We start from the raw sequence: 19,195 nt of genomic DNA, 5'->3' as shown, positions 1-19,195 counted from the left end.
ATAATAAAAACCTGCTTCTTAAGGTTGTTGGGAGGGTGACATGATAATACAAAGATGAATTTAATAATGGAGTAAACATCTCTTTTATGTAGAGCAGTGTTGGCATGTACAGAGCTAAATATTGCTTGTCAAGCTCAAAGAAGAGAGGTCTGCAGATTGAAGGCAAGAGGGAATACCATTTCCACTCAAAGAATGTCACCTTGCTTGTAGATGCCCAGCAAGGGTTCTGTCATTTCATCTCTTCATGGAAAAGCCTCGTTCTTGCCCTCTGGTCTGAGTCCATCGATTGAAATATTAGAGAGCCTATTTTTAAGAAGCTTGAAAGTTTGAAGCCGGAGGAAAAGGCAGAGACGGACAACCAAAATGATAAAATGAGATGCACTTTGAAATAACCAAGGCATATAGAATGATAAGCGTCTCCTGCTCAATATCAGTAACTCATTCCTAAAAATCAGGGATTCTACACGAAGACAGTTCTTTTCCATCATTTTAAAGGAAGAAAAATTATATGCTTTTGGTCAACCCAAATTCCCATCCAATTTTCTAAAATATGAGAAAAAGGCAGTAAACTCTCTACACTTAAGTAGAAAATTAACAGGTCATAAAAGGCTTAAAGTATTGCAATTACTTGCTCACCAAATAATCACAGTGGTCGGTAAAGATGCTGTGCGTGCAGTTTGCGGCTGCAGTTAGAGTCAGCACCATTGGAGGTGCACTTCCCTTTTACTGCACAGCAGGCTTTCGACACCTCCTCATGTGATTCTGATGGCCTGTCAGTTCTGCTTAGAATTTACATGCAGACTGATCCCACACTTTGTTTAGTTTAAAATGTTTCATTGCCCTTTAGACAGAAATTAAAATTTATCTGAATAAATATTGGCAGAAAAAGCATGTATGTGTTGAGGAATACATACTTTCTCTGAGGTTTGGATGTAGAAGGCAATGAGATATTCTATTAAAAAAACTAACAGAGGGCACAGTCTGCAATTATTTCTACACATCAGTGGTTCTCAGCCTGAATGATTTTACACCCTGGGGAGCAAATTTGGCCATGTCCAGAAACAATTTTTGGTTTCCATAGTTGGGATGAGCTGCTAGCATCTAATGAGTAGAGGCTATAGATTCTGCCGAACACCCTGCAATGCACAGAACTCCCTACAGCAAAGAATCATCTGGCCCCACAGGCCAGCAGTGCTGAGGCTGAAAAATCCTGCTATGCATGACTGCCACAAACTAAGAAATATTCAAGATAATATTTGTAAATATGTATTTTTCGTTTTCTGAAATCATTTTGCCTTTATGCTTTAATCATTAAAATCATAACAAATACAGGAATATAAAGGATTGACATGGGAAGAAAAACTCCAAAAAAGACTTTCTACTGTTTTAATTGTATCTGTATAATTTAAACCAGGAAGGCCTCATGTAGAATTAGTTTTACTGGTCTTTCTGAAAGCTAAAATGTGCTCTATTAAAGTGGCAATTACATTGGGCCTACACCTTCTTAATGACTGATTTTCATATGACAGAGGAATATGGTTAAACAATACTGGAGACAATTCATTAACTGCAAGTTGGAACGTCCTTCCGAAAGAGGAGGGAAGCATGGTTGAACAGAAACGGCATAAATTTTGAACATAGATAAGCAGAGTTTGACTCTTTCTCCCTTAGTATGCAACCTTGGGTAACTTAACCTTTCTGTACCTCAGTTTCAGCACTACAGAATTGTTTTAAAAAATTTTATACATGTTAAAACAAAACACCTTCTACAGTGCCTAAAGCATAGTGCATATTCTATATGTTTTAGTTCCTTTATGTCTCATGAATATAGATACTGAAATTTGCTTTTACATACACCATCCGTTTATTTTGTGTTTACTATCTGTTTCTAAACAAATCAACAGGAAGGTAAGTTCTCTGGATAACTGGATTCTTCACCAGGAAGATAAAGGGCTGGATATGCTATGGAATTCTAAGACTCTATGACTTAATGACTATGATTCTGTGGTTCTAGTACTGAGTTAAGTAATAAGCACAGGCTTATTGCTAAGGACTACATGTAGGGATGAAGGAAGACCATGATTGTGGCTGCAATGTTTAGTCACTCATTTTCTAAATAGAGTTTTGCCATTGAATCATGGAGTCATCATTTGAGGTCAAAAGATCGACCCGTACCATCACTGTACAACCAGATGAAACTGTATTGACTGCATTACCCTATGGGCCTAATAACTCTCTGCTGGATTTCCTCAAGGGAGAGCCCAGAGTCTTGGGGGTAAGTCCTCTCCCATCCATGGGTCTTCCTGGAAGGGAGAAAAGTTATTTCTCCATGGATGTCTCCAGAAATGCTTTTCAGGGAAGGAGTGGACTCCCTTCCCCTCTCTTTACCTTTTCAACTATAGTGTATCCTTCTTGATTAATCATAAATACTTTAAAGTCATTTGCTTGTTCAAATAATTGGCTCATGAGTAGAAGAGCCAATGTGTAGCCAATATCATTTCCCTAGATTTTTGATAAACAAGAGAAATAAAAATTCTATTTAGAAACACGCACAGTTTGCTTCATGTCTTAGGAATGTTTCTGAGGGCTCATTTAACTCTGAAAAATAGAATATTCAACTATAATTATTAACTCCTGTAACCCTGAGGAAATCCTATGGTTGTTTCAAGAGGAGCTAGTCCTGGTCTTTGAATCACAACAGAGGAGGTGCAGGAAACTGGTGTAATTTTTCCAAATACTTAATTGAGCAGGTGATCTCAGGGTGTGGTGGCTCTTCAAGTGTGGAGCAAAAGCCATTAGAGTTTAAACTTCCCCTTTGCACTGTTACAGGCATTGGGGGGTCTTTGAAAACCATACTCAGTGCTCCATAGTGAGCCACAAAGTCAATTAAAACCAATTAATCCACATAAAAACAATTACAGTCATGCATGTACTTTGAAGGCAGCTGTATGCAATCCGCCATTCTTAGTACAAGAGTAAAATACTACTTGTGGCACTGTGACACAGAGGTGTAGCCTGGGGACAGAGCCCAGAATGCTGGAGGAGCAGCTCTGCCTTGAGAAGAGCCACTGGCCCTGGAGGACCACCATGGAGTTCCCCTCCCTGAAGACCGAAAAGCCCACTAGGTTACTCTGAACTCCAGTCAGGCCATTGCATGAAGAGATGAAACATGACCTCACTCCAGCTTCTCCACTCTGCACCAGTGAACCTCATGAACTTTTAGAGAACTGGGCTGGGCTGCAATCCCAAAAGCAAACCGTGAATATGGAAAATGTGTGTGTTGGGGAGCAGGGATAATAGGATGCTGGTGGTATAAAAGGGAAAAAATTTAAAGGTGAATAGTTTGCAGTCTCTGTCTTTAGGAAGTTTGTAATCTATAGGTAGAATCAGACATATACTCAAATTTGTCTGATACAAGACAAATTGGTAACACCAGGGGATATAGCAAGTAGTGATGGATGAGAGTAAAGCATTTGAACCTGAAGGACCCAGGCAAGTGTGATGGGGAAAGAAATAATGGGCCTTTTGAAAACTGAAAGTCATTGGTCAATGGAAAGAGGAAGGCATTCAGATAGAGGAAAGTGTCACGGAGGCTTAGAGGGAAGCCCAAGGGACCTGTGAGAGCAAGGCCAGAGACGCTGGGGCGCTTGTGACCTCATGTACCCATTTCTCTCCTCGCAGGCTATCCAGATCCTGCTTGCCTTGATCATTGTGAGCATTGGAACTATATTTGCATTTAATTTCTTCAGATATTCCCAAAGATTTCCACTTGTTTTCTTCACAGGATATCCATTCTGGGGAGCACTTATCGTGAGTATTGTCAAGAACTTTAGAGAAATTATTATAAAGACTGGTTGAACTACCTGAATAAGACCCCCAAGGAGACCTTTCATGGGAAGAGAAGTCACTCCTTTTAGTCACTGCACTGCCATCATCAAAGTACTAGTTCCTCAGAGGTGTGCAGTGTTTGTTTCCAAAGCCCTAGAGTGTGTAACAAGGCATTGGCTCCTTTCTATCAATCTGGGAGATTAGACCAATGGATATCTTGCTTTTCCCTTTGCAAATAAGGAAACTGAGTTTGAGAGGAGTTAACTTAAACATATTGGGTGGGCCAAAAAGTCCATATGGTTTCCTGTAAAATAAAAGACATATTTTTATTTTCACCAATAGCTTTATTGACTTAGATATTTTGAGTATGTTAGCTGTCTCCTGCATTGTATAATGTTGATTGTTCTCAATTAATGTCTCATTTTGATCTCTAATAACTTCAACTAGTCTACCCAACCATGGAGAATTGTCCACAGAGATATCTCCAGCACAAAACTTTGCAAATCATTTTTTACATGTTTGCTCAGTCTCAGTACCTTCTCCATACACTGCACAAATCTTTTTTCTTTTTGCATTTCAGTTGCATTTTTACCTTTCTTGGAATAGTAAAACATAATATGCCAAAAATGTTGCATATATTCTTCTCTCTTCAATATTAAAATGGCTACAGAAAAATCACCAAATTTGATGTTTTTTAAAAATGCGTACTGATATGACAGCTGTCACAATACAGTCTAACAAAACTGTCTCAAATAAAGTTAAAGACAACTAAGGACTACCAGAGCCATTTTACAAAAAAACCCCAAATGAACTCTTTGGACAACCCAATATCTAGCTAGCACTCATAGAATCACAGACTCTCATAGCTTAAGGAGAATTTTAAGATGATCATTATGGTTCAGTCCCCTTGATATTCTGAAAGACAACTTTTTGAGTGTCATTCATCTACTTAATTATAGAGCCATAAATAACATGTTTAGTGGAGTGCTATTTCCAGCCAATCCCCACAGGCTTGGTGCCTATTCTTGCGTCACAATATTTAAAGGTAGACTAATTAGAACTCCCCCCACTAGAACACAAACTCCCAAGAGGGCAAGAATATTGTCTTAGTTATTATTATATTCTCAGGATGTAGATTCATACTTCAAGTACAGTAAGTGTGAATGAATGCATCATTCAATGAATAAATATATGAAATGAAAAATGAATGAGACTATTGTCTCCATTAATCCTGCTCTTTCGATGAACATAAATATTCCATGCAATTTTTATAAACTGCATTTCAGCATTTTCACTTCCAAATACAAGTAGTATAATATTAAATATGATTTTCAAACTACACATACCACATTCTCTCATTACTCTGCCATGTATAAGAAAGGAGCACTGTGTGAGGGATTAATGGAGAATGTACCTGACCTGGGAGGTCAGGAAAGTGTTTGGCACATAGGTGTCATGGAACATCTTGTGGCATGTTTTGGGCTGGAGGATAGTTGTAAGAATTGTCTGGCCAGTGTTACTTGTACCCATCTGTACCACAGTAGTTATAATCTTCACCAGCATCAATTCATTTCATCCTATAGAGTGGCTGTCTTCTTTCAATGATCTATATAGTTTCTGTGTAATTTTTTACTTCTTCTTGCTCTCAGTAGTAATAATAATAATGAGTATTTTCTATGTGGAGTTCTATGAAGTTGTGCCTTCCCGCCACTGCCCCAAACTGGCACTGATAAGGGAGATCATTTATCCTCAGTAGTTCATGCACTCATTTATTCACGCCGCAATGTGAATGATGGCAGCTTGGCATGCTGCAGGGATAACCAAGGGCCAATGCAGTTTTCTTGTGGTTTCCTGCACTGATACTGAGAGCTCAGATGACCCTGTTGCAAAAACCTGCTTAAATAAATATCACTTTTGTTTTCCTACTGGCTGGAGCATTTATGGGCTATAACTACGCCTCTTGTATTTTCTTAACATGAACTATCTTCCATTTCCCACCATACAGCAATACAAGTTTTTGTGTTTTAGGAGACCTTTGCTCTTAGTAGTTAAACAGTTATATGGCATCACTGCTCTTGATTAAAAATTTCTGCATTGTGTATTACTCTCTTGGCTATATTCCCAAAGCTTGGATTAGCACAGCTATGGACCTTCAGATAGATGAGCAAGTTCATAGACCTCTTGATACTGTGAGGGGCCTCTTGTATCTCTCATTACTCTGCCACATCTGGTTATGTGGAGTCTTTCTCCTGATGACTTGGTACATCTCATGGATACTCTTCAAAATATATGCCACAGAGGCTCATCTGTTCCTTGTTCAACCACCATTTGCAGAAGAGTCAGGTGAAGGCCTCCCGAAAGTTTTAAACAGCAAGCCCCACTTCATCATAAAGTATTTGGCTTTGCAGGACCTGATGTTTTCTCTGCTTTCTCAATGTTCTTCTTCATGAAGACAAGAAGAAGCCAATGAGGTGGACATTCCCACAACTGGACAGCCATTTCCAGGGAGTGTTTGAATCTTCTAAACGACATGACTAAGAAACTGGTTCTCTTGATGTCTTCATCATACCCAGTGGAACCTAAGAAATTGAATTCTCCAGAAGAAACTACTTTTTGGACGCTGAAATTTAGCCAGATGCCTTGGCCTTCTACACCCAATGTTGCAAGACCCTTTAGGTCCCTGTTTGGCTTTAGTGTAATGAATCAGATAGCTGGAATTTTTTATGTAAACACCTGCTATGGGTCACCTCAAAGTTCTCAGCTGATAGGAAGAGGGCCAAGGTTATGTACTTCTGCTTCTAATCAGAAAATGAATGAATTTTCTAATCTTCCATCTACTGTTAGTGCTGAGAGCAAGGCAATGAGACAGCCCAGTGTGATTATTCATGGATTCAGAATAAACAGGAACAGAGTAAGAATTTCTTATCAAAATGGATGCTGATAATGTATTTTTTCAGTAAGCACCAAGAGGCCTCTATTCAGGTTGTTTTCTCATTGGAAGGTCTATCTCACTTAGTAGCAGCATCATTTACAGAAGATAGATTTGGAGTTGTCCAGATGACACGACCAGCAATTCTTAGTGTTCTGTTGATGCTGCAAGAGACAATTGACAAGTACTTCAAGCTTCATCATGTTTCCAGTAAACCACCTTGGATTTCAGGAACCCTTGTGGATACCTCTTATAAAACATTAGGATTTGCATTTAGAGCATCACTAAAAACTGCCATCTGTGGAGTAACTACCACATTTGACAAACATCCTAATGCTGTACAAGCATCTGCTGGAAAGATCTCAACAGTTCTTGGAGTTCAAAGATAGTTAAGTAATATAAACTGTGTTCATTTCACTGCTTATATAACTACAGATGAGACAGTAATTGTTCAGCATTCTTGGACCTGAAGAAAATGAGCTAATTAATGTTTCCTTTGTCTTGGTGATTGCTTTGAGAACTATAATGGGAGAAGTTATGGGAAAAAATTCTCAACAAAATAACCAAAAATGGCCTTTTCTGTACCAGTTTCTCACTGTATGTGTGGTATAATAAAATCTTTATTCAATTAAAAAAAAATAAGAAGTGGCTGAGATCATTATCAGATTCCAGTCCTCATATCACCTTTTGGAGAGGTCTGCCCTGAGAAAGTTTCCTTCCTTCTGCTCAGCAGCTCATCTTCCCCTTTTTCCAGACCCAGATCCCAGGATTATCTTTATTTTTGGAGCCCAGCTGGGCCAAACATCTGAGTGGTGTCCTTTGGACCTCAAAGAGGGCCTTGCCTCTCCCAGCTGTCCTTCACTAAGAGGCCTTTGTCAGTGCGGTGCACAGCCGGCACAGCATTTCCCATATCAGTGCTGCCCTCTTCCTCTGATGCCCAGGTAGGCAGATTGGTTTGGGAGAATCACGGACATATAGATCACAATATAACCTCCAATGTGAATTATATTGTAATGCGGTCAAATCCATCACTTGTTAACTTTTGTCTCATTTCTTCTTAAAAGTTTATTATTGCAGGATATGTCACAGGATTCAACAAGAAGGAAGAATGTCTGGTAAGTCACTTTTGTGACTTCTTTATAATTTTAAATCTTCTTGCTTTACCTCATTTTTGTGTACAAAGTCTTTAGTAACCTAGGACCTTCTAGGAAAATCTTTACACGTCAAATTTTCAGTTCAAGTCACTGCTATTTCTCAGTGTCACGATTAGCCCTACATCCTTCCACTGGTTCTTGTTACCCTAGTCAACTAAACTGAAAGAGGTTCTTATTAAAAACCCTCCTACATTACTCTAACTCAGCAATTTTCAACTGATGTGCCACAAGAATTTTTAAAACATGCAAGACTTGATTATTTAGTCAGGGGCATTGACCTCTTTTCTCTTAGATTGTCAAATAAAAACAACCACAGTCAACACAACAAAGCAGTCAGTGTGAATGAATCAAAATTATACCCACTATTTTTGTCAACTTGGCAAAAAATATGTTTTTTTTTAGAATTTGAGTAGTTTATATGCACTATGTGATGAAAAAGTTTGAAAGCTATTGCTCTAACTCAATGGTTCTTAATTGGGAGTGATTTTGTGGCCCCTTCACCACCTCCACCCCTGCCATGCTCCCATCCTCCTGAGGGTACTTGACAATGTTTGATGACATTTTTGGTTGTACCTACTAAATTGAGATATGCAATTTTTCTTTGCTTTTTTTTTCCTTTAAAAGGAAGATATTCCCCTGCCTTCAAAGTGATTCAGACATATAAACAAAACAAACAAAAAAAAAAGCGAGGGGGAGAAATGAGTAAAGGCATTTGGGTGGGTCCATGTGAACTTATATGTTCCATGTTGGTACACTGAGCTCAAGAAAGGGAACCTTTAAACCCCAGTCCAAATTTGTTACCATCTGTAAACTATGTTAATGATTTGATAGGCCACTGTGTGAATCCCCCTTGGGCAGTGGATCTAAGCCACATGAAGGCAGGACCTCATCTACCCTGTTTACCTTTGTGTCCCAAGGGCCTAATACAGTGTCTGACACATAGCTGGTGCACACTAAATATTTATTAAAATAGGGGAATAAACAGATACTACCTTAAAATCAGGTGACATCACTCTCATGTTTAAAGGTAGAAATTGAGACTCCAAGAGATTAACTATCTTGTATGACATTCTATTAATAGTTCACTAGAAGTCAAAATCAGGTTTGATTACAAGGTCAAGATCATTTCTAACACACTATTTTGCTCATCAGTTGTGAAAGGTGGTGCATCAGGATAAAGGGAATATTTTTTTTTTAAATGTAATCTTTGTTGTGTTTTTTTCATTACCATTTAGTCCCCTTATGGTAAGTGAAATAAGCCAGTCAGAGAAAGACAAATACCATATGATTTCACTCATATGTGGAATCTAATGAACAAACTGAGCTAACAAGGAAAATGGGGACAGACTCATAGATGGAGAACATTTTCTTAAGCATTAACCACAGAGCACACTCCTCTACCCATTCTCTTTCTTGGCTTCCTGGCTCATTCTAAAACTGTTTGTCTTTATCATTTTTAAAAACTTTCCCAGGGGAAAGGTGTCATGGCCATGAATGTGATCAGTTCTTTGGCTGCGGTGGCTGGGATTACTCTCACCATTATCAGCTTTCAATATCAGCACCAGTACTGCAAAGTGCCTTCCATTGAAGGAATATGTGTTATAGGTCGAATCCTTTTCAATGTAAGTGGTCTTGTTCTGTACAATGAAATCTGTATAATCTTATCTGAGACATTCATGATGCATTGATCCATAAATTTTAATTTCAATAGTTGGCATTGTGTCTGCATTTGAACTGACTGTTGAAAAGTATGTTGTGGTTCAAGAGCCACAGTGTCTGGTCTTGAAATCCTGGTCACATTTAAGTTTGTAGCCCTGGCCTAACATTTTGTCTTCTCTGAGCCTCAGTTTTCCTCATGTGAAAAATGAAGATAATAAGAATGCCTACCTCAATAGGTTGTTGGGAGGATTACTTAAACTAAATTACTACCTGGTACAGTGTTCAAAGTCAACAGATTTTAAATATTACCATAAAGGTTGACATGGATTATATTAAATTTTACCTTTTCAGCATGAATGAGGAGCAGAATGATTTAAAAAGTTTACTCAATGCTAAAAACAAAATACAGTGGGAGAAGGTGTTTAAGTCACTTAATAAAGTCTTTTATTTTATTTTTTAAAAGATTTTATTTAGTTTTAGAGAAAGGAGAAGGGAGGGAGAAAGAGAGGGAGAGAAACATCAACAGGTGATTGCCTCTTGAGCACCCCACTCTGGATACCCTGCCTGCATGGAGCCCAGGCTTGTGCCCTGACTGGGAATTGAGCCAGTGACCCTTTGGTTTGCAGGTCAGCACTCAGTCCACTGAGCCGCACAAGCCAGGGTTTAATAAAGTATTTTAATAATTTTAGAAGATAAACCATTGTACACAAAATGTGACCGTTTTATTCATTAAAGCAGATGAGCTGTATCTTTACCAGTAATTATAATTGTAGGTGTAACTTTATGTATTTATCTACAAAGTACTCAGTGAGATTATTTTTACACGTGTTAATAAATCCAAAAGGCCATTCTCTTTACTTCCCCAAGCAAATCCTGAGGTTTCATTCTCTGTCTACCAGCCATGTCTTGAGAGCTTTGGTCCTAGATTGTTAATGAGATTTAACCATTTTGGATGGAAGTGAAGTGGAATCTTGAGAAATTGTCTCCCCCAAAGAAGAGGGAAAGGAAAAAGAGTTATTAGTTATTCAATATACGATCTTATTTGATTCTCACAATCACTCATTAAAGTGAGCCTAAGGATGTTCTCATATGTTCTGAGATAAATTCCAGACTTAGACTCATGAAAAGTTCCTTAAGAAAGTGAGAGATCAATCAATATAAGAGATAAAAATTCTGCCCTAATTAGGCCAAGAATATTATATGACACTATATCCTTACCCTTTTCCTAGTGGACAGAGCACCAGTACTGAAGATTAGTATAAACCAGGAAGAAATTACATACTGAAAAGGTTAAACCTCCATATAAATGAAACTGTCTACTCCCTGACCCACATGGTCAGGTGTTGCAGGATTAGTTTCTGCGTACAGAATCAAAAAGACCTTGCTTCTATAACTCCACAATTCCTTGCTCTAACACACACATCGTAAACTAAAAATGCCAGAGCAGTGGGCTTTAGACATTCCTTGGACTAACTTCTGTTCCAAAGATCATCTGTTTTCAACACTTCAGTCTATACTTCCACAGGTGACTCTGAGGATATTAGTCAATGGCTTCCTGTTAAACACAGAGTTAAGACCCCAGTCTTAAAAAGCTTATGAGACCCTATAGAACTTATCCTGTCTACCTTCCTGATGTGATTCCAGGCCTTTATCTTTCTCACTCCATTCTCCTGCCGCTTTCTGAAATTCCTTAATGTATCAATACTCACTGTCCCAGGGCCATAAGGCCAGCTTGTCCTTGCTTCAAATGTTCCCCAGATGCTCCCCTACTTTTTACCACCTACTCAGTGAATCCCTCCTCATTCCTTAATTTCAGTTTAAACATCACTTTTTTAAGGATGCCCTTCCTGATTGCAGCTCTACCCTCCCCAGTGCAGACTTGGTCAGATCTCCCATGATAGTCATGCATAGCTCCCAATACTTTTTCACAGCACCTAACACAATTTAATTGAGTAAATAATAGCCTATTTATTACTGTCTTCCTTCCTTCCTATGATAGAAGTTCCACAAAGACCAAAACCAGGTATCTCTTGTACACCAGCTGAAACCAGTAAATTTACAGTAGGTACTTCATACCTATTTGTTTACCAACAAACAAGGTATATCCAAGCTTTTGATTGTGTTGTGGAAAAATCAAGATTCAGTTAGACTCAGTCACTTGCCCAAGGTTAAGTGTAACTTTGGACCTAATTATACCAGCTGTTTCTGTCTCCAGAGTCTATGCCTTTTGGATGCCATGCTATTCCATGCTGCTTCTCAATCTAAGCATTACTTTAAAGCAGAGTGTGCAAAATGGAAGCCTGTGGACTATATTCATCCTGAAGATATGTTCTAGTTCATTTACACAAGTAAATAAATAACTGGAAAATTTCACATTAAAAATATGTGTATCAGGCTTTCTTAGGGGAAAAAATAAAGAGCAGGCCTCATGAGGCCCATGTTCCCACATGGTAACTATTGCCTGAAACTGAGTAGTGGATGAATCCTAGAAATACCTTTACTCTCTGCCATCTCCTTTTCTACCTGTTTAAGTCATTTAAGATGGTTGCCTGGCCTCTGTAGACATTGGAGTTTGTTTCCCCTACTTATCAGGAAGACATAAGATGAAAATTTTTCAATCACTGATGGCTATGGAAACTTCTACAACATCGGTTTTGCTTTACTTAGTGAGACAATGTAAGTGGTCCTGGGCTTATATCTGTAAAATGAAACAGCTTTCATCCCAAATGCCATTTATTTATCCTTATTGTTTTGCAGGGCATTTTGTCAGTCTTACTGATCCTCAGCTTGGTAGAGCTCAGCATCTCTGTGACTATAGCCTCCTTTAGAAGCAAGTGCTGGACCAAGTCAAATGAGGTGTGTTCAATTGTTGTTATGAGGATGGATTCCCATTGGGACACTCCAAGGTGATGCCTGGCCTATCAGTGGACAGAGCAATATTCTCAGATGCTGAACTAAAACTTTTAAGTGTAGGAAGGTGAAGGAGGTACAAGCTTAAAATTGAAGGCCCACTCTAGCCTTTGAGACAACTATACTACTTTTTCTCGCTCTGTCTGCTATCCTCAGTCATTCAATAGCTCTTTATCTCTCTGCCAAAATATATAAAAGACAGGACTTAATAGGAGCTCATATTACTGTTGCATGAGGAGCTTATAGTTGGGTCATAAGGGTGTGTGAGGCAATTTGCTCACCAGAGAGAAAGCAGAGAAGAAAAATATTTAGCAGTGATGTTAATGTGACTTTTAATAATCATTAGAGATTACATTTACTTAATGCCGTGTCAGTCAGTCATTGTTATAATCACTTAGCACCAACTTACTCAATCTTAACAAAACTATTAAAACACCTTTATTTTACATATAACAGAACTAAAGCATAAACAGTAACCCCTCCAGTGTCTTATAACATCAGGAATCCAACTCAAGTCATGTGGTTCCTTGTTCTCTTTATATCCTGACAACAATTCTAAGCCCTGTGTTAGCAGTTCCTCCCCATTTCTTTACATCAAATTTATAGAATTATAATTTAAAATCATTAAAATGCATTAATTTTAAGTGTATTATTCAATAAGTGGTGATGGTAGTTTAGTTAGTTTAGCTACCATCACAACCAAAATGTAGTGAACTCCTGTCGCCCCAAAAGGTTCCCAGGAGTCTCTCTTGCAGTCAAATTATCTTCATCTCCTCTTTCAGTTATTACTTTCTCAAACTTCCTATACATGGAATTTTATGTAAGTGTCTTTGTGTTTGGCTTCTTTTATTCAGCAACATGTTATGTGATTCATCCATTCTGTTGCATGTATCAATAGTTTGTTCCTTTTATGTAAGGATACACCACAATTTGTTTATCCATTTACTTTGTGATGGGTATTTGTGCTCCCACCTTTGTGTGGACGGATATTTTCATGTCTCTTGGAGTGTTCCGTCTAGGATTTCATTGCTAGGTCATATGGAAAGTGGCTGTTTAACTTTATAAGGAAATGCTAAACAGTTCTCCAAAGTTACTGTACCATTTTGCATTCTTATCAGCAACATATGAAAGGTACAAGTACTCCATATAACCCCCAACACTTGGAATTGTCAGTTGTATTAATAATTTAGCCATTCTAGTGAGTATTTAGTGTTCATCATAGCTTTAATTTGCATTTTCCTGATGACAAATGATGATGAGACCTTATCTCTGTGTTTATTGTCCATCTGTATATCTTTTTTTGAGATGTGTCTGTTCAAATTTTTAGTCAACTTGTATTGCATTATTTTATTGTGTAATAAGAATGAGTTATAACTTATTCTAAAAGTAAGCCTTTTTGTGAGATTTATGTATTGCTAGTATTTTTCCCAGCCTTCTCTTGCCTTTCATTTCCTTGATAGTTTCTTTCAAATAACAAATTGCATAATGGGCACTTTATGATTTCTTTTATGATTAGTTTTTTCTATGTTCTAACAAAAGTTTGCTTATACCAGGATTATAAATATTTTCTTCTCTATTTTCTTGTAGAAGTTTTACAGTTTTAGCTTTTATATTTAAGACTATAATATATTTTGAGTTAAATTTTATGTGTAGTTGTGAGGTAAGGTTAGATAGTCATGAGCACACCACCCTGTCCCCCTCCACCATGGAGAGTTTCAACACTATTTGTTGAAAATGCAATATTTTCCTCCATTACCCTGGCAACTTTGTGAAAATCAACTGACCTCTTATCTATAGGCCTCTTTTGGACACTTGATTTTGTCCCATTGATCTATGTATCTCTCTTTCCACATATCTCACAGTGTCTTAACCTCTGTAGCTTTAGAGTAATTCCTTCTTGTTGTGGTAGAATATACATATTATTTATCATTTTAACCATTTTATGAATACAATTCAGTGGCATTAAATAGACTGTTAATGAATATAATCACCATCACTATTTATGCCCAAAACTTTTTCATCATCTCAATACAAACTCTGTACCACAAAACACAAAATTATATGCTGGGGTTATGATTGGAGTTTAATTGAACCTATAAATAATTTAGGAAAATTTTACTTATTGATAATACTTACATTTTGCTGTGTATAATGCACACTTTTTGCCCAAATATTTAAGGGAAAAATAAGGATGTACATTATACATGGGTAGTGCTAGTTCAGTATCTCCATAAATTTTTAAATTTATTTTATTTATGCTTATACATTAAAAATGTAACTCTAGAAAGCAATAATCATATCCATATATAAAATAATACCCTGGAATATGATAATCAGTTTTGTTTCTACATATAAATAATTGAAAAAAAATTAAAACAAAAGATTTTTTTCCGGAAAGTGTGGGCCCAAACCATGGGTGCGCCACACACACAGGGGCACATTATACTCGGCAAAATATGGTCATCTTTTTATTCATGTCCATTGAATACATCTACATTTTCTTACATCTCATTTCATTTCTCTTAGCAGTATCTTGTAGGTTTTAGTAGATAAGTCCAGTGCATGGTTTGTTAAATTTATCGTAAGTATTTCATGATTTTTCTGACAATTTACATTGTATTTTAAAGTTTTATTTTCCAACTAGCCATTGTTACACATAGAAGCATTTAGTTTATAGCACCTAGCATACCACCTAACAATATCTACCTGCTTACCATCTGCCATCACCTTATGCTGCACTACAACCTTATGTTTTTGCATCCACTGTTTTCTCTTTCTGGTTTTTCACTCCTGTCTTACTTCATGTTACCTTTTTGCCTGAGGAATTACTACTCATCAAGATATAGATCAAATATCACCTCCCCTATGAAGCATTTCCTGGCTTTCTCAGAATTCTTTTATCCTCTATATTCCCATAAAGCACCTATTAGTTATTTACATAACAGCATTTGTTAAACTATATTGTTATCTAGTTTTGGAATGAGCACCTTGTGGGCAAAACCCACATCTTTGGGGTTACCTTTGATTATCTTTGGTTATTTTTGGTTATCTTAGTTATCTTTGATTTCCAGCATTTAGTTCATCTAATAAGTGATCAATAAATAAATAAACCTGAATATACAAATATTGGCTGGATAATTTAAAATGCCTTAGAAGTTTTATAATGTTAAGTATATAATGACGTTCAGACTATCTTAATCAAATTCCCCTAGTCAATATTTGAGATAACAGAGGGTAATGACTTGTCTAAAATAAAACGAGTTGATGGTAAGGGCAGTACTGATACTTGTTTTCTTACTCCTCACCAGGAAAACTTATTCCTGGTGAGGAGTAAGAAAACAAGTTTTTTATTACTTATAACAGGATTGTAAAGATTTTCTTCTCTATTTTCTTGTAGATAATTCACACTATCTACTGTCTTAAGGCAGAGATGAAAACATTTTGGGAATACAAGAAGAAAAGAACACCAAAAATGACTTATACTAATTTTCCCTCACCCTTTGTTTTTATAGATTGTGTTTTTCTTGCCTTTGGATGTTGCTCACAAGAGTGAATTATCTATCCATGAAGAAAATGCTGTAATACAAATGGACCTTCAAGAAGAGTCTAACAGAAATGACTTGTCAACAATCATACAACCTGTTTTCTTTGGAGGCTATACTTTCTTCAAGTTAAGAGTCTCAAGAAATCCTTTAACCTTCCATCATTCATGGAAAAGAGGCAGTAATAATTACTACACATCTTCTTCATCTGGGTCAGATGAACAACAGAAAAATATCCCTCTCCCTTCTAAATATAATGAGGAAGAAATTGAGCTGGAACCTCCATATCCCATATTAGAGAATATGATTTCAGGAGATAGTGCATACACTGAGCAAATAAATGATGAAGATCTACAATTTGCTATTGATCATCCCCCAGAAAGGCAAACACAATTGCTGCAAGCTGAAACCTTGTCACTCCAAGTTTTTCCATCCCATTCTGTAAAAAATCTTAAAGTGTTACCACCCTATGACTTGCCATATGACACTCTGTCACTACAAGCCCTGATATCTGAAGCCCCGACACACCATATCACACAGTCTCATGACCTGATATCCAAAGACATGCCATCCCAAAACACAAAATCCCAAGACACAACATCGCAAGACACATCATCTCAAGACACACCTTCCCAAGATATGCTTTCCCAAGTACAGGTTCTGCCAACAAAAGCCCTGCTATGTAAAGCCCTAACATCTCATGTCACACAGTCTTATGACCTGATTTCTGAAGACACACCATCCCAAGACACATTACCTCAAAACATGCCTTCCCAAAACATGCTTTCCCAAGTACAAGTTTTGCCAATACAAACCATGCAATTTAAAAACCAAACATTTCATGCTGCACAGGCCCTTAGTGAACAACACCAGGAACAGCAATTCTTGGATCTTCATCTACAAAACATCCAACATGAAGACCAGCAATTTACACATTTGTCATATCAAGACATTCAAACAGAAGTAAATTTGCTGACCCAAGAATGGAAATATGAGACACACAAAAGCAGGAAATCCACCAAGCAGCATTCCTTCAACCAGCAACACAAAGCCTGGCAATCTTCAACAAAGAAATTCCTAGAATTGCCAACCCAAGACCAGCAATTCCCAAGGAAGAAATCCTTAGACCAGCATATCAAAGGCTGGCTATACCCAAAGAGGCACTCCATAGATAAGCAAGTCTCAGATCAGCAAGCTGAAGACCAGCTCATTCAAGGAAAACAATCCCTAAAACAACAATCCCAAAGCAGGCTAAGTGAAGACCAGCAGAGCGAAGAGGAGAAATCTCCCAAGAGACAAAGCCAACAGAAACAAGCTAAAGACCTGCAGGCCCAAGATGAGAAATCCCCAGAGCAGCTAAGTCAACATCTGCAATCCCAAATCCAGAAGTACCAAGACTGGCAACCTTTAGGTCAACAATCCCAAGACTGGGAGAGTCAAGGATGGAGAAACAAAGATTGTAAAGCACAAGAATGCCAATTTGAAATGAAGCGTTCCCTAAATTGGGAATCCCAAGCCTGGCAAACTCAAGATCTATTAGAGAAAGAATTCCTAAAGCATAAAGTTCTATACAAAACCCAAACTCTGCATGCTATACCTCAAAATCACCTTGATCAGCAATCACAAGACGTTGTATCTCCAGACAGTCAGTATCAAGATAAGAACCAACCAGACCTTCGATCCACAGGTATCCCAAAAGAAAATATGCAAATAGTCCCTATACAAAGAAAAGACCTCAAACTAGTGGACATGAAAAGTCTATGCAAAACCCCAAGCGACCCACAATCAGAAGACATGAAGTCAGATTTTCCTCATTCCTCCTGCCAAAGCTCAGTACAAGATGCATCTTCCACCTATTCATCGAATGTAGGTTCAGAACAAGATGTGCAAGACGTGCAACAAAACACTTCAATTAGCTCAACTTTAACCTCATTTTATACAAAGGATCAACAGCAATCTGAAGACTCTGACTAACTTGCAGAATCAACCCAAATACCACACTGCTCCCAATTATGGAACCAGATTAGGGAAAAACACTTTAGTTGCCTCCAACCTATATTCTCAAATGCTGTTGCACCTTATTCACTCACCAGAAAATGAAGGGCAAGGAGAAAACTCAAAGGATTTGTCCTTAAGTAAAATAAAATGACAACAAATATTAATACTGTTTCAGAGCTTTCTGAGGATAAAGGAATAATTCACATATAAGCTCTTTATCATCATGTTAGTGTCTCGATTTATGATCAGCAATTGTTTTACGACCTAATACTTAACAGACCTCCTTTTCTATGGTGCTGACATTTCTTTCCTTATCCTCTGTGTGTAATAGGAACTTAGTCCATCATCAAGGAAGACGCCTATGTAGGCTCTTTAAAGGCTCAAGAACCAAAAGAGTCAGCAATGGATAAAAATAAATTCCTCCATTCCTCTGTTTTGCTGTTTCTAATCACCCAGTTTAATCCCTCACCCCCAAATCTGTGTTGAGAATATATACTCTATGTTTGTTCACTTATTAATAGGGTCATGTGGAAATGAGGACAGAATGTGGCCTAGGGAGAGTCAAGGAAGTAGGACACAGAGGAGGGTAGAGAATGCAGGTGCCATCAAAGAAAGTACAAAAGACTGTTATCCATTGAGTGATTCTCTGGCCCCCTTCCATATGCCTGCATTCACTGCTTCTAACTTCTCAGCCTTTATGACATATAATTTCACTCTCAGTGGTCAGAGAAAATTGTGTAAATGAAATCTATCAGTTATCCTCCATCTTCCAAGCCTAGTTACATTTTTCTGATCCTCTTTGTCATTGATCCCTTTGTTACAGTTGAAGTTGTTCCCCATCTCTTCTTTCTGCAGTATTCGTCACCCTTGTTGTCTTTTGTGTTTTCCTTCCCCTGTTTCAAAAAAGTCTAAAATAAGTATTTCTAGAGGACCTGTCACCAACTTCCTTCTTTTTTGAAATCATGTACACTCTTGTAGTTCTCTTATATTCTTGAGAATAAGCCCACACTGTGTCATATCTCTCAACAGAATTTCGCACAAAGGCTTGCTTCAATTAATCATTTTTTAAAAGCATGAATGGGAGCCTGAACACCTAGAGATGAGTGAAGTCATGTGTAGTAGAATAATGAGGCACAGAGCTGGAGAGATGGATTATCTGTTCTCTGTCTTTGCCT

General features: G+C 37.6%; 1 protein-coding gene and 1 pseudogene across 1 annotated transcript; both read left to right on the top strand.

Moving 5' to 3' along the window:
- The first annotated feature begins 2,137 nt into the window (after positions 1 to 2,137).
- Positions 2,138 to 17,996, top strand: MS4A14 (membrane spanning 4-domains A14). The gene is made up of 7 exons (XM_054563701.1): positions 2,138 to 2,275; positions 3,682 to 3,810; positions 7,822 to 7,872; positions 9,384 to 9,533; positions 12,328 to 12,426; positions 15,993 to 16,673; positions 16,734 to 17,996. Exons 1-7 carry the CDS (start codon positions 2,138 to 2,140, stop codon positions 17,994 to 17,996), a joined length of 2,511 nt encoding a protein of 836 aa, XP_054419676.1.
- LOC129062627 (nucleoporin NDC1-like) lies at positions 3,892 to 7,150 on the top strand (annotated as a pseudogene).
- Positions 17,997 to 19,195: the final 1,199 nt, after the last annotated feature.

This window comes from Pteronotus mesoamericanus, unplaced genomic scaffold (genome assembly GCF_021234165.1).
Source record: "Pteronotus mesoamericanus isolate MK-2021 breed Mesoamerican mustached bat unplaced genomic scaffold, CSHL_Meso_final scaffold_83, whole genome shotgun sequence".
Taxonomy (NCBI): Eukaryota; Metazoa; Chordata; class Mammalia; order Chiroptera; family Mormoopidae; genus Pteronotus; species Pteronotus mesoamericanus.
This window is presented reverse-complemented; position numbering and strand designations above follow the sequence as displayed.

Excerpts from the sequence above, each read along its gene's own strand:
- MS4A14 (XM_054563701.1), top strand. The coding sequence starts at position 2,138 with ATGGAGTCATCATTTGAGGTCAAAAGATCGACCCGTACCATCACTGTA. Across the intron at positions 2,276-3,681 it reads GAGAGCCCAGAGTCTTGGGG|GCTATCCAGATCCTGCTTGC; the intron begins GTAAGTCCTCTC and ends CTCTCCTCGCAG. Across the intron at positions 12,427-15,992 it reads GCTGGACCAAGTCAAATGAG|ATTGTGTTTTTCTTGCCTTT; the intron begins GTGTGTTCAATT and ends TTGTTTTTATAG.